Genomic DNA, 16,033 nt, shown 5'->3' with positions numbered 1-16,033 from the left:
TCTCTCTCAGGGATGGGTCAGGGGTAGCAGGGTTTGGCACCCCTCCTTTTAATGGGTAATTCGTCATTTTTATGTAAAATTGACTAAAAATGGTAAATAATGCCCTAGCACCCCTTCTGAGGAACCCAGGCTTACACCCTTCTTTTTTAAATGTGTGGATCTACCCCTGTGATTTCCGGGCAGTAACTTGATTAGCAGGGAGTGGGTCCCTGTGAAATTATACATCTAAGTTCTAAACCTCAGAAGAAAGGCAGGGATATATTTTCGGGATTGTGACTGGAACCATTTATGAATAAGGGGTCAAAAAAAGGTCCACCGAGTCTGGTCAAATTCTTATCCCGTGACAAATATTTATCCGATTTAAAATTCAGAGCCCAAACTTCAGGGTTCGACGTCTGCAGTCGTATCAAGCTACGTTCAGAGAAGCCTTTTATTTTTTTTATATTAACCCCACACATCAATATAAATACTAATATAAAAAGAGGAGGATTGCAAAAGAAATTCGGACAAGAAGCTCTGAAAAGGACATGCCAAAGAAAAAAATGCTGCATACATTAAATATTTTGTAGGCATATTTCATACGACTACTAGAAGTTTAATTTATTATATTGCTGTCGTCTGTAATCAGTTGATGCCTGGACAATAACAAGTGTAAGTTTTTTATAGTAAGCTATATATAAATCTTGGTTATAAGCGTATTTAGGCCCTGCAAGATATACCACAAACGAATTGCTTGGGTTGATTTTGAGGGCTTGAACCTTTGAGGAACTGGGACCAGGAACAACCAATTTAATAATGTCGGTACAGTATTATTAAATGAATCTGTCTGAAACTGTACCAATAGATGCCGTAACACAAAAGGACATGTGATATTGTCTTTTATGGCTGTGACTTGAACCGTTTAGGATTTGAGAAGCAGAAACCAACATTCCCATGAGGTCTTTACAATAACTTGACTACAATATTAGTGGGTGGATATCTTTGTATCACATGGTACTATACACACATACGACATAAGGAAGGCGTGAATTGACTTGAACCGTTTAGGTATTAGGGAATTAAATATTTTTGGTGGTTTTGGTATTATCGTTTTAGTCTTATATGTGCTTAGAAAGGGCCAGAAACAAGCATTTTCATGATTTCTCGGTAAACAGTTGTTTTAATCTATATAATTGCCCCAATTGTTCACTGAGGCTTCGACCACTGGTCATATCAAGCAGCGCCATTTTATTTAAATTCGGAGGTTTCCAGAAACTATTAAACTATATATGTTATTATTTTCATTCGCACTAAAAATCCGCTAAACTCAAGTTATTTCAAAGCATCAATTGTGACGTCATCAGCGAACCTGCATGAAATTCGAAAGAAGGTAAGACGTGTACTCGGGTTATTACAACAACTACAAGTATCAGCGCAGATAAATCAAACTAAAAATTAATCTATTTCTGACCAGGACTTCGGAACACACTTATTTTAAAGGTATTTCAGATGATACGAACGAGGGAAATCATTAGAAAACAATATGCGAAAAAAAATAGATCATACGAAACAAAAGAACAAAAAAGTACAGACTGAAATACACATCATATACTTAAGCATGGGAAGAGCATGCAGGTGCTTTGGAAGGGGGTTATTCCAGAATCTAGCAAAGCACCCGTCCATATGCAGTGCTGATCCTAATAAAAATAGGTCAGGGTGAACAAAATTTTCATCAAACTTATCAAGTAGTCTCCTGGCTTCAATATTATTTTACATGTAAGGTTGTAGTAATTCAATACATTAAAACATCTTTTGTCCCTGGATTTCGTTCTTTTGATTTCCACTAGAATCTTGGTTCCCTTGATTACTCTTTCAACTTACTTCTTTCAAACAGGACGATTTAAAATATGGCATCAGCAAGACTCGGTGTTGCACATAGAAAACTCGCAAGAAAAGTCTCCAGGTTTGAAACGTTTGAGAAAGACATCCAGAAACAACTTGAAACAGATAGAGTCAGGAAAATGATAGAAGCTTTCCCGAAGTTACTGATTGTACTGCACTGCCCTACACAGTTATATCTGTTTTTGTTTTGTATAATACCACAGTTGTTTGTAAATTATTCACGTACAACACAGTACTGCTTGCAATTTCTTGTATGTTTTTGCTGTTTAAATGGATTAGTTAACTATATTTTATGTGCAACTACTACATCGTACGTTACAAGTGAATATTCGAAGAAGGTAAAATATTCTACGGACGACCGCGTACTCACCATCGAACATGCGCTAAGCAGGATCCAGGTACTAATTGATAACGGAGAACTTCTATGGCGTTTCTGTAATATATGCAATATGAACACGCCACCAAGGTCCCACCATTGTAAATATTGTAAAAGGTGTATTTTAAAACGTGACCACCATTGTCCTATGGTCGGTAATTGTATCGGTTTCTACAATCAAAAATATTTCTTTGTCTTAGGATTTTATGCCGTGATAAACGGACTTTTAGCTGCAGTATTCAACGCCTGGTATCTGTACACTTTCTATTGGCCAACAGCCTATTCATGGACGAGCTTGGTTCTTCCAGTAGGAGTACTCCGGTTTTTATTTAACTATGAGGAAATAGAACCGCACATCATGCTTCTATTAATACAAATTTACCCTCAGATATTTTTTGGTGGATTTGGTATCCTAGTTTTAATTGCTCAGATAACATCAAGCATTTCTGGAAAGACCGCTTACGAACTTAAATCTGATGTTCCAATCAAAATTACTAATTCAATATTTCAAAACTTTGAATGTATATTTGGAGAAAAATGGCTTTTGAATTTTTTATTCCCAATATCTCTCTGCATAAAGCAAAAGGGAGACGGTACACATTGGAAAGGAGTAAAAATTTGCCCTCAAAGACAATGTACCAACAATGAACACACTGTCATTGACATGATATAAGACGTGTTTATGCTGTAGTAAAGCAAGTTCTGTATTTATTTTGTCCAATGTTCAATGTACTTGATTGGATTACGTATTATAATTCTATTGGAAGTGCACTAAAATATTAATATGTTTTGCATTTCTTGTCAAATATGGTCTTTTTTCTGGTAAAATGCATTCGTTGCTAGTGCAATGAGTGTGTTCGGTGCTTTACTTAACTGGTATGATGCGTTCAATGGTTTATATTACTAGTATGATACGTATGGAAGTCTATTTCTGTCATCGTGATAAATAAAAGTCGCGAAAGATTATCTCGAAAAGTCGTGATAATTGAGATATTTTGTCGACATAAATGACAATTTCATCTCAAAAAGTCACGATAATTTTTCGTGATAGTTAAGATAATTATGTAGACCGTTCGAGTTAATTATCACGACTTATAGAGAGTCATGCCAATATGTAGCACTACGGAAGCGTATAGGTATCATTTTTTGTTGTTATAAAAGTCGACATTTCGTATCAAAATTATGGCAAAATACCGACTATACCTCGATATAAAAATAAATTGTCAATAAAACAATGGTTTAATATAAAATGTTGATTTTTAAATATCGACAAAAATTATCAACAATAAGATATTGACTTACATATATCAATATAATTTTAACATACGACAAGAAAACTTGAAAATGACGAATTATATCACAGGATGTTGATATATTTAAATCGTTTAATTGAAATATATAACAACAAAAAATGATACCTATACGCTTCCGTAGACGCTTGAAACATATAAGTCGCCATTTTTCAGTTTTAATAAGTCCATAAGTTGGACAGTGATATCTTGTCATGAAATCGAGAAAAGAATGACCGACATGAACAAGATCGACCAAATCTTCTCGATTCGAAATAACCAGATGATCTAAACAAGAACTGCTATTTTCTGTATAACGAGTCGGCTCGTTGACTAGATGAATCTTATTATAATTCGTAATGATATTTTTCATACGCGTATTATTGTTTTTAGATAGTCTTCGGTTAAATCTCCCAAGATAACAATGTTGCTAATACCCATATCTACAGCCAAGTCAATAGAATGATCAATAAGAGTAAATGAATGAATGCCAGAATCCGGAGGTCTATAAAAGAATCCTATCAAAACTTTTTGATTCCCCTCAATGTTAACCTCAACCCATAAACCTTCGACACCCGTAAAAAACAGGTCCTGCCTTACAGTGGCGGCTAAGTTATTTTTAACACAAATGGCTACGCCCCCGCCCCTTCTATCAACGCGGTCATTTCCAAAGGGAGGGTGAAAACTATCTAATAAAATATCATTGTTGTCTATATTTGGACTTGGCCAAGTTTCACTGAAACACAAAATATCAATGTTACTAAGTTCAACATTGATTAAATCTAATTTCGGAACAAGGCTTAGAATATTCAAGTGAACGAATCACGGAAAAGAATTTATACAATCACGAAACGCATTATGTAAGATGTCCTCGGTAGCCGTCGATGATGATTCCGAAATACAAGAGGAGGTGGGGCCAGGATTTGACTCAATATCACCCGGCTGCATCATAATCAAGAGTAACCAGATACGATTAAGGCTAACAAAATAAAAATTTGACAGAGCAAGATATCGTAATAATAATGGATACCGTTGGTTAAATGCCAGCTAGTAGAATTAAATGTGTCTGATTTTGTACGTAAAGACACGTGGTACAACAGAAGCATGGGTAAAATAGCAGACGATCCCACAGAAAATATGAAATTTGCAAAAAGAAAATAATAAGATAACTACTACATGAGATACATGTATGTATAATCACAACAATAAATTGTTCATCAAAATCTAACACTAACATATGGAATACTGTGTAACTAAAGAACAAACAAACCCAATATATACAGATGTAAAATGCACAAACCGCATCCCACATTTAAACAAAAAAGAATGAAGACCAAGTAGTGGTCAATAGTGGAGTAGCTATAATTGTTTTTCTCTAAAACAAGGTGTAATTAAAAAAAACTGCAAGGAGAAAGCGAGGTAACTCTAGATGATAAAAAAATACATGGAATTCATCAACTGAACATGTTAAAAGGCAAGTCGGTCAACATTGACATCAAAACTATTTACTGAGTAAGCATAAATCATCTAATAAAATTTGGGAGTTAAGAGGTAAAAAAACCCTCTTCGTACATTTAAGTATGTACTTAAAAGACAGAATTAATATTTAAATACTTACTAAACTGTATTGCAACTTGAAGGAGGAAAGAAGAAAAAAATCCATCCACGTACATTGCAAGTTTGAGCGAAAATTTAAATACTTGCTAAGTAAGTATATGTCACTAAAATGATTTTGTGTAAATTATAATATTCGTAAAAAATGGATATATAATGAAAAATACTATCCTTTCTACTCTTCATATAAATTCAAAATGTCTCTGTATAATATCAACATAACACAAACGAAACAATGCATTTGACAATTCAAACATCGAGCAAAAAAGTCAGACTATTTATTTTCGGGTATGATGAGGCCAGATTATTTATTTTCAAACTCTGCCTAATCTGCCTTTAATGGCCGTTCCCTTGATATACACTCGATCCCTGCCTCCTCAAAACAAAAAAATAAAAACAAAAAACAAAAAAATTACATATCAAATAAGCCCGAACAAATAAATCGAAACCAATAATTAATCAAAGACTAAGTCTTCGACGTCGTCAATCGTCAAATATTTACTGTCATTGATTTTGGCATACTTAATACATCCGAAATTATCTAAAATAGGGGGACTTCCGCTTAAATCTTGGTTCCATTGATATTATTGCGTACTCTTTCGTAACCGTTATGACCCGAATGGATATATACAGATATCGGTGAACTCAGGCGCATAGCTGAGGCCAAATTGAAGTGTAGGCAAAATTACGGCAGGGGGTCCTGGGGGGCGAAGCCCACCCACCCCGAAGCTCCGCGGAGATAGCGTTTTAGAGCATCATTTATGCCTCTTCTGGATGTATTTTATCTCCAAAAAAAGATGGCAAAATTGAGTGCAGGCAAAAAAGCTTTTGCCTAACGGCAGCTACGCGCCTGGTTATCACAATTAATACGTCTGGGATTCTTTTAATGAATTGTTGCGACTTTCGTAGTCATTTTCATTAAAAAATGCAGAAATGAAATTTTCGATTTTCCCGTACAAAGTGGCATAAATTCGTCTCTTCAAGTTAGTGCTCAATTAAAATGTCTCAAAGTTGGTATCATTCGATAAATAATTTATTTTTCTACATAAATAAATCACGAAAAAATCATTTTCAAGAAAGAATTTTCAAAAAATGTTAAAATTTGTTCATAATTATGATAATGATGTAACCAACATATCTGATTTATTCAGATGCTTAGATATTCTTTGGGGTTACAATGTAACTTCCCGCTCTCAAACAAGTGAAAAACACACGTAGTACACATGTAGACGTATAGTATTTAATAGGTACATATTGATCTCGTATGAAAGTAGAATTGACGGTTCTACGGCATCGATCTGAAGCATAAGGTTGTGTAGTATTATAATTATGCAAATCATATACGAATGTAAAGTACTGAAATTTCAAGTGCATGGAGTCGCCAACGGTAATAGCGACTTTAAAATGTGCAATTTTAGTCTTGTCCAAGTTTAAATTTAGTAATTTATTATTGCATCATGTGTAAAGAACATATAACAACATTTGTAAATCATTTTCACTTCTGAAATGAACACAATATCGCCAGCATATAAAATTATACTAGTTTTTTTCACAATATGTATCAATTCCAATATCCAATGTTTTTATATCTGTAACTTAACTATTTATAAAATATCAAACAATAAATAAAGAGGACAACACACAACCCTGCATGCTTTAAATCTGATTTGATTTAAGTTGGCAATTTTCCCAGTTTCCACGTATCAGTGATAGATGTGAGCGGACGTAAATGATCAGTTGTACTTCTATTTGTTCGAAAACCATTTTACCCATCATGAATAACATCTTTTGTTTCAAGTTTCTACAATACAATGTTTATGAACAAAGTGCTAAAGTAATACCTCGGTAAGATCGAGGATCCCTGGGATCTGAAGTAGACAACACTGTTATGGGTGTGGTAATTCCTTTACTCCACATGAAGGGACTTTACCATGTTTAAATAATCTATGACATCATGTAATACATCTATAAAAAACATTACTACTAGTATCAATATAGACACTTAATTTTTGGCTTTGTTAATACTTTCAAGACTTCATAAGTACTTACTACAGAATCTAAGTCTTGATCATAAAACCTATTCATCATAACATTATATCCATCAGATAACATGTTTAAAGGGGGTTCAAAAGACATTTTCCATAAATCTAAAACAATACATCAATGTCAGTTCCATAGGTATGAACTTCTGTCTGTCATAATTACCAATACCAATTCCCTGGTCTTTCGCCAGAACTCACGGGGTCTGAATTTTGGGCATTCAAAAGTTCCAGATATTGTCTTTTTGCACTTGGACAGTTTTTACCGAGTTTTTCGTTTCAGAATAAAATATATCGTAAATATTTCCTATCATGGCCATCACTTCTATTCCAATTTCGCCCAGCTTCACTTACTCACTGATTACACAGCTCTGAAAGTGTGTTGGTCCACTCAGGGATTTTTCGTCCTTCTACGTTTTTTTTAAAGACTAATTAGCGCATTGTTGCTTAGAGTTCAGTTCATTGTGTATAAGTATAATAGATAGGAAATACAATCTACGATACCTTTCCATGATTTTGTCTCCAATGGGCAGGTCTAAACATGGATGCATGTACATGTTATACTTGTACTAGGGAATTTATGACGTATTTAAATGACCATAAGATGAATTATATTAACACATTTCTAAGAAAGTTGACCCATTTCCTTTTTGTACACTCATAAACCTTATATTATAAATACACATCATCATAGATCAATTATCGTCCATTGTAGGTCGGGTTTAGCTTTTCCTTCGTTGTTGATAATGGCCAGACCATCGTGTTGAGAGGTGGCCGGATAGGCAAAGAGTTCCAAGGGCTAGGCATATCTCGGAAAATTGGTGTCTACAACATTCGGGCTATTTTAAATTCAAAACTTAAGCATATAGTCGGCGTTGGTGGCGCTCATGTCGACGCTGTGAAGAGAATAATACAGATGGGAGTTGAAAAAAAAAACGTCTTGCAAATGGTAAGAATTGAGGGGGGGGGTCACTGTTGTTAAAATTGGATTCGGGTGCTTCTGGAGCTGGAACGCCCTTCATATATTTCTCTGGCAAGAAAATTCGTCATATTTGTATATTGTTCAGTGCAAAATACATACCCATTCATATAGTCTACCACATCAATTTGAATTATGATTTCAGATTTCAGATTTCAGATTTATTGAATACACTCAGACACATACATAAATATGCGTTACATGAGGTCAATAGTATATAATAGTTTTACAAACAACAACGAAACGAGCATGCGCAAAACATACATACAATAGTACAATGAACATATAATCATTTCAGTTACAATAAAGTAGAAACATTTCTAATACTGATAACGATCTCAACACAGGGATATTACAAAATGATAGGAGACCTTCCATTTTCTTAGTATTCGGATTTATGTAGTAGTATTTTGGTAAATATTTTACCCTTATTTTGACAATTTTATCATTCGTGCAACAGAAAAGAATATGGAACTCATCACCAACGGTTCGGTTACATAATTTACAGATACGTTCATGTCTGGAGATACCAGACCATCTACCAGTTTCGATCGGAAGATATAAATTAGATGTCCTCATCTTTGTAATCCACACTGTGTGAATCCGATAATTTCAGCAGGTATTGTTCAATACCAAAGGAGTTCTAGACTAGAGAGTAAAATTCGCCACGGGAAGCTTGTTGAATATCACTGAACCATTTTTGAATAAATTGATCCTGTAGGGTAATTTGAGCATGCTTAATGCTTACATATGAAAATTGGTTCGTGTATAAATCACTCATACAAATATCATTAAATATTTGTTTAATAAATTGTATCCATCGAAAATTATAGACACCGTTTTCTTGAAGAAAAAACATCAGTCTATATAAAATATTACTCAGTTTACCTTCACATTGTAATAATTTTATCCAAAAAGAAACTATCCTAAGTTTAACACGCAATTCTAATGGAAATCTTCCCAATTCCCCGTAAACCATGAAATTTGGCGTAGTATTTCGTCCTCTCAAAATCCTCTTGCAAAACTTTAGATGGACTTGTTCAATTAAATACAAGTCCTCATAACCCCATACTTCTGAACCATAAAGTAGAATCGGTTCAATCATACAATCAAATAATTTTAGCTGTAAATCGATTAGTATACGTTCATTTTGAACTAATCTATAAATACTATAAAGGGCTTTATTAGCCTGTTCTACGCGTTTTTTTCTGGTCTCAATAAAACCATTATATTTAAATATCACACCAAGATAGGTATAAGTATCAACAATTTCCAATTTTTCGCCACTTAAATAGAACTCCATATTTTGTCTAACTTTTCTCTTGCTAAAATCATAACTTAAGTTTTATTTGTATTGACTTGGAGCTTCCAAGATTCACAATAAGAATTAAAAATGTTCAAAGAATTTTGCATGCTTTCCTTTGTTTCTGATAAAATAATAGTATCATCAGCATACAGAATAACAAATATTTTATAAAAAATGAGGATCTCCTCTTCTAATTATCTTTGCACAATTTCAAGTGGTAATCCGCTGAGCTGACTAAAATAGTCTTCCAGATCATTTAGAAAAATCGCAAACAAGAAAGGCGATAGGTTTTCTCCCTGCCTCACCCCGGTAAGGCAGGGAAAAAAGTCTGACTGACTCCCACTATACTCGACACATGATTTTATATCATTATACATATTATATATCACCCTAAAGCATTTTCCCTTAATTTCAGAATTTTTCAGTTTTAACCATAACCCTTTCCCTCCAAACAGTATCAAATGCTTTTCTGAAATCAACAAATGTGCAAAAAAGCTTTTTTCCAAACGAAAAATATAATTCTATCAGTGAATGTAGAGCGAAAATGTTGTCAAGTGTTGAGTAACCCCTTCTGAAACCGGCTTGGTTTTAAGAAAGGATGTTCAATTCATTCGAGAACAAATTCAATCTGGTATTCAGAATACAATTGAAAAGCTTCCCGAGACAGCTAATTAGAGTTATCGCTCTAAAATTATCTGGGTCAAGGGGGTTTCCCTTGTTTTTATAAATTGGTTTGATTATGCCACTAGTCCAGCTCTTCGGAATAATACCACTATTTAATACAGTATTGAATAATTTACAATACATGCCATGATAATGAGGTGGTGAGTATTTCAAATATTCATTAATGATCTTGTCAGGACCAGGGGCTTTATTATTTTTCAAATTTCTAATTGCCTCTAGAACCTCTAACTCGGTAATCTCGCCGTTTAGAAGTTCATCAAAAACTTCATTGTGACAAATTTCATCAATATCAATATCTGTGCCTTGAAGATTATCATCACATGCATTTAAATTCTTAAAATATTCGTGAAATGTTTTTAAGTCAACTTCAGGACTTTCTTGTTTGTTATTAGAAAACTTGTGTAAGGTTTTCCAGAAAGATTGTGTGTCATTTTTTGACAATGCGCGTAATTCATTAGCACATTTCTCATTAAATTTAGTATAACTATCTTTAAGAATTTACGATAGTTTTTAGCTTTCAAATTTAGTTCCGCTTTATTCGAATCGGTTTTATGTTGATGAAATCTTTGTTTAGCCTGGTGAAATTCATCCCTTTTGGCCTTACATTCTTTGCTAAACCAAGGTTTACTATTCTTATTATTTCGGTTTTCTTTATATTTATTTTCTCCAAATACCACTTTTGCATTTTCTATAAGTACATGACCTAGGTCATTAACAAGTTCATCAACTTGTTCAGGCGTGACCGTGTCATTGTCCGCATCACTCAGCATGGATTTTAATCTGTTCAATATATCATTATCATTATTTATCAAGGATTATGTAAAGTTAGCAGATTTTTGTGGATTCCATTTTATGTAAGTACATGACCTTTTATCACTAACATTCTTAATAGGAGAGGCAACTAAACTGTAATGTAAACGATTATGGGCATCAGAGAACATGGGATCAAAATCACAAACATCAAAATCACATATATAATCAAGCATACTATTCGATAATAACAAATAATCGACAAGACTAGCATCTTTGCAAATTGTTTTACCAATAGCTTTATCTTTCAACAATCTGCCATTAGCAATAAAAATAAAACATCTTTTACAGAAATCAATCAATTTATGACCATAACTATTTACATGGGTATCTTTTGAAAATCTGTTTACAGGAATATCCTTCTTAAGAAGTTTATCACAAAACAGTTTGGTCTCATTTACAAAGCTATCTACATCAGTAATATTGAGAATATAAAAAAATTCAGAGTCTATATCAACAATATCCCACAATTTACCGCTTCTAGAATTGAAGTCTACCATTGCAATATTGGTGCGATTTTTTGAAAATAGAATCATTTCATTTTCTATTTCTATAAATGCTTCCTCTGAGGAGTACTTAGAATATTCAGGATATTCAGGTGGTATATAAACACAACCCAAAAGAATATCTGATAATGGTAGCTGATTCTTACCCTCAACATAAAATAACTCTTTTGAAATTTCTACCCACTGTGTAAACTCGGAATTCGAGTTCAAAAAAGTAATAAATTTGGACAATGACTTCTTATAAATTATTGTAATACCACATGATTTTCGTTTATATTTTTTTCTACATTTTGAATAAAAACTATATTCATCAGGTAAATTCAAGTAATCTAGTTTATTAAGCTTCAATTCTACAAAAACTTTTAAGTCGTAAGATTTAATCAAGTTTTCAAAATCTGGGTTCAAAAGTTTTGATTTCAGACCACATACATTCAGGTACGATATGTTGATTTTGTTTACATTGTTCGATTGTTGACCTAATTCAGTGTCCAATGTGTTGTCCTATGAGTGTCCTTGATCTATCGGTAAACCAGGTATATAGCGAGGAGGTTCTCGGTGGGTAGTAGGATCGTAAACTGGACCGTCAACAACAAGTTTATCGTACACGATTTTGGCGTTTTTCTTCTGTCTCCGGAATTCTTTAAATTTTGGAATTAATGTTTTGCGTGTGTCGTTGATCTCCTTTGGGTATTGTTGGTAGACGGAAAATTCAGGTTTAGTTTTCAGTTTTTCAGCTGCATATTTTCTGACAGTTTCATGTTCGCTAAATTTAACGAATCGGGCAATAATGCCTCGCTCTCTTCTGTCTCGACGTTCACCAAGCCTATGTACGTTTTGGAACCTTATATTTTCGACATCTGGTACCTCAAGTTCGTTTGTAAGAAATTCTCGAAATACAGTCTCTATATTTTCTTCAAAGCCCGTAGTATTTCTGATACCGTCAAAGATAAGGTTGTATTTCATAGAGTGTGTTTGGAGTGATAAAAATTTTTCTTTAAGCTCTACGTTTTGTTGTTGTAATTGTCTATTGGAGTTTTCAAGATACACGAGACGATCCTCGACTATATTATGATGATTCTCTTGTTTCTCAATAATAGATGAGTTTTTTACTTGGATTTCTTTTATTTCGTCTATTTCAAGTCTCATCTGATAAATATTAGTTTCAAAACTATCTAGTTTTCGGGCCATAGAGTCTAACAAATCTAGTTTTGATAATTTGAATTATGAGAAGATATAAGAGAAGACAGTAATGAAGATTGATTGGGGATAATTGGATAGTTTGTCTTAGCAATAATGTATATACATTTAAATCGTAGAATTTATATAGTAGACCTCAGAAATGACAACCCATTCACATAGGAATGTAAAAATAAATATGACCCAATCATGTATTTCACCTCTATAAGAACAGACCAATTCTAGCGGTACGTCTATATATACTGGTATAAAGGAAGTGACCGCCAACGTGGAATTGAAAAAAAATCGACAATTCGGCATGCACTGAACAAGGCCCCATAACGTAAACCAGACGATGTCTTTAATGACTGTTATAACATCGTTGATCACTTGCATCGGATTTTATTATTACGACAGGAAATAATACATTTTCTTAAAACTCCGCGGCTTAAAAACATCAGGAGAAGCATCCACATTTACCATTGCAAACCCACGAAATTCTCCCGATAAAAAAGATGTTCCAGGAACTGTTGGCACTGCTCGTGGAATGATGCAATTAAACAATTGGGTTAGACCTTTCACATGTTCCCGGGAATTAGTTGAATCAGATGACAAAAACTGCCATGGCAGTCTTTCGTAACTATCTGCATTTTACAGAATTAAAAAAGTAAATTCTCGTGCCAAAAACTCCTTTTCTGTCACCACACATAATTTGGGTGGGGTATTGTATATCAGATTCTTTATTTTCATGACATTAGACAGGTGAAACCTAAAAAACGTTACCGAAGAAGCCTAAATGGTTTCCAAACCTCTTGGTCCAACTTTTCACAGGACTGTTCCAATGTGACGTCAAGTTAGGGATATTCACGTATCGGAAACCTTTGCGCCATCTTGCAAACTGTCCTGGCCCATATAACAGATCCTTAATTCTATTTTTACTATTTTTATTTTTTTAAATATTGACCATTAGCTTCCTTTGGGCGCATTATTGATAAGGGTCCAGAAATCCAAATCGCCAAAACCGCTATCTTGCAAAATTGTTAAAAATCTTTAAGAGTTTAAAGTGTTCAGCATGATGAGATCCATCTGCGGTTAAATTTTCATTTTAATCTATTAAGCCATGTTGGAGTTATTGCCCTTTTTCAAAGTTTTTTGCTATTTTTAATGTTATTTCTTTCAAAATCTTCTTCTCTGACACTATTTTACCAATTGAAACAAAACTCGAGATAATTGTTCATTGGGGTATCCTGCATGGAATTGAAGTGGGTTTTTTTGATCCGTCGAAAAACATGGCCACTGTTACTAAAATAGAACATAGGGGTCAGACAGTAGTTTTTCGCATACATCTCGAAAACCGTTAGGTTTAGCCAAATTCTTTCAATAGCTTAAATGATCATTATTTTTAGGACTACAAACGTCTTTAGGCATAAAATTTTCAAGACGCCTTCTTATAAGAGTTATTGCCCTTGACAGGGAAAATGACAGTTTTTTTTTTTTACATTTTTCAGCCAATATCCTGAAAGCCATGATAGATTTAGACTTTCATTTACTGAAATGATCTTTATGATAAGTCCTATCAAAGTTTTCTGGAGTAAAAATTGTTGGACAACTTCTTGTTTAATTTATTGCCCTTGAAAGACAAAAATCAAGCAGATGAGCGATTCAGGCTCCTGGGAACCTCTCGTTCTTTTTATTTTAGGAAAGAAGATACTACCAAATAAAGTTAACAGAGCTGCAGCATTAAAAAAACGAGCGGATCGACCAAAACAAGACGCATATCAAAGCCATGGATATCACCAATCTTGAGAAAATACTTAGTAATTGTAATTTATGCAAAGAACTTTTCCCCGAAAAACGATTTGTTGTTGACTTGGTGCCATATGGGATAACGAAAGAAAACGCAGCATTGATTTTAAGAGAGGGAACGGTTGGATTCTTCACAAATTATACACATGAAGTCGGCAGTGATTCAAAGGTTTATAATTTACCCGAAACACGAAACATTAACGGCAGCGTTAATAACAGTGACATGAGCCGGAATAGGCCTCTTTTGACGTTTGGGACATATTTCCACGTGCCAGCTGGGTGTGTCTGCAATATGGAGTTCTATGGTCATAAAGATGACATTTTAAACCATTTAAAAGCTCATATTTTGAATTTGATATTACATTGTAAAACTGAACAGTTGACACTCCAATGTTGTTTTCTAAAAGACGAAATGTGTAATGCTGTCGACGCCATTCTGTTAAGATATGGGTTCAATACGACGGAGGTATGGGATTCTGCTATACTTTGTCATGAAACTACAGTGCCTAGATTTGAAAACAAATTGTAAAATGCTCTTCGATCTACCTCTTGATTTATTGGTTTATATTAATGTATACGTCAAGTCGTTTTAACTTATATTGATTTTGTATTTTTGTCTTAATAATTGGTTTTGTGTCGGCGATGATACTGAATACTATTCTACACATATATCATTTTGAAGAGTAATCAAGGGAACAAAGGTTCTAGCGGTAATCAAAGGAATACAATCCAGGGACAAAGACCAGATATGGAAAACAGACATACACAACAAAGAACACAAAGTAACTAAAATCATACATACAAAGTAACAAAAGCAAATGAGCTGAACTACTAGATTCATATTAATACATGTATAAATAAACCTAAAAAAGCAAAAAAAATAAGTTTATAACTGATACGACACGTTACAATTACAACTTATTAAACGTATTTAAAGAATTACGTGTATTAGTCGTTTTTTGTCTGTATCATCAGGACAGGCGTGTTTTTGTTTGTTTGTTTGTTTGTTTGTTTTTGTTTTTGTTTTTTGCATGAAATCGTGCTTTTCACAAATTCTACCTTCATTCGTGAGTGATGTCAGGGGTTTAAAGCAGCGAAGCTGGACTCAAAACCCTGACTTGAGAGGATGCATTGGTTTTGGAGTTATGAATTTTTAATTAGCACAGTTTATTAGATATTGGCCAGAATCAAGCATTTTGTGTTATCCAGATAATAACTTGATTATATGAATGGATCTCTTTGAAAATTCATTGCAAGGTGCCATACCATAACAGGGAGACTGGTCTGGGAATTCAACTAACTTGTTATGAGGGACCAGCAACAAACATGTTCTTAATGTGTCCAGATAACTCAGTGGTAGATCCAGAGGGTAGCCCGCCCCCTTAGATAATTGCAATTTTTAAGAATTGTTGAAAAATTGATCACGGTACCCTTAGAATGCAGGATTTGAAATTTAATATTTCAAAATTTTCTTGAGGGTATGTCCCCAAACCCCCTAGCAAATTCGGATGACTTCGTGATCCTCACCGGTGATCTTGTCAAGAGTTGTTTGCCCCCCCCTCCCCCC

At 33.9% G+C, this 16,033-nt stretch overlaps 2 protein-coding genes across 2 annotated transcripts; both read left to right on the top strand.

Annotated features, from left to right (window-relative positions):
- Positions 1 to 1,302: 1,302 nt before the first annotated feature.
- LOC148598960 (uncharacterized) lies at positions 1,303 to 3,029 on the top strand. Its single transcript, XM_088561436.1, has 2 exons — positions 1,303 to 1,369; positions 1,874 to 3,029. Exon 2 carries the CDS (start codon positions 1,887 to 1,889, stop codon positions 2,928 to 2,930), a length of 1,044 nt encoding a protein of 347 aa, XP_088417562.1. The 5' UTR covers positions 1,303 to 1,369; positions 1,874 to 1,886; the 3' UTR covers positions 2,931 to 3,029.
- A 1,382-nt stretch (positions 3,030 to 4,411) lies between these two features.
- LOC148598959 (uncharacterized) lies at positions 4,412 to 15,434 on the top strand. Its single transcript, XM_088560271.1, has 3 exons — positions 4,412 to 4,456; positions 7,915 to 8,148; positions 14,408 to 15,434. Exons 1-3 carry the CDS (start codon positions 4,412 to 4,414, stop codon positions 14,993 to 14,995), a joined length of 867 nt encoding a protein of 288 aa, XP_088416397.1. The 3' UTR covers positions 14,996 to 15,434.
- Positions 15,435 to 16,033: the final 599 nt, after the last annotated feature.

The sequence above is a fragment of the Perna viridis genome, chromosome 14, assembly GCF_037379345.1.
Source record: "Perna viridis isolate PV_CMFRI_1.1 ecotype Kerala chromosome 14, ASM3737934v1, whole genome shotgun sequence".
Lineage (NCBI taxonomy): Eukaryota > Metazoa > Mollusca > Bivalvia > Mytilida > Mytilidae > Perna > Perna viridis.
The sequence above is the reverse complement of the archived record's forward strand: the minus strand, read 5'-3'. Positions and strand labels throughout refer to the sequence as shown.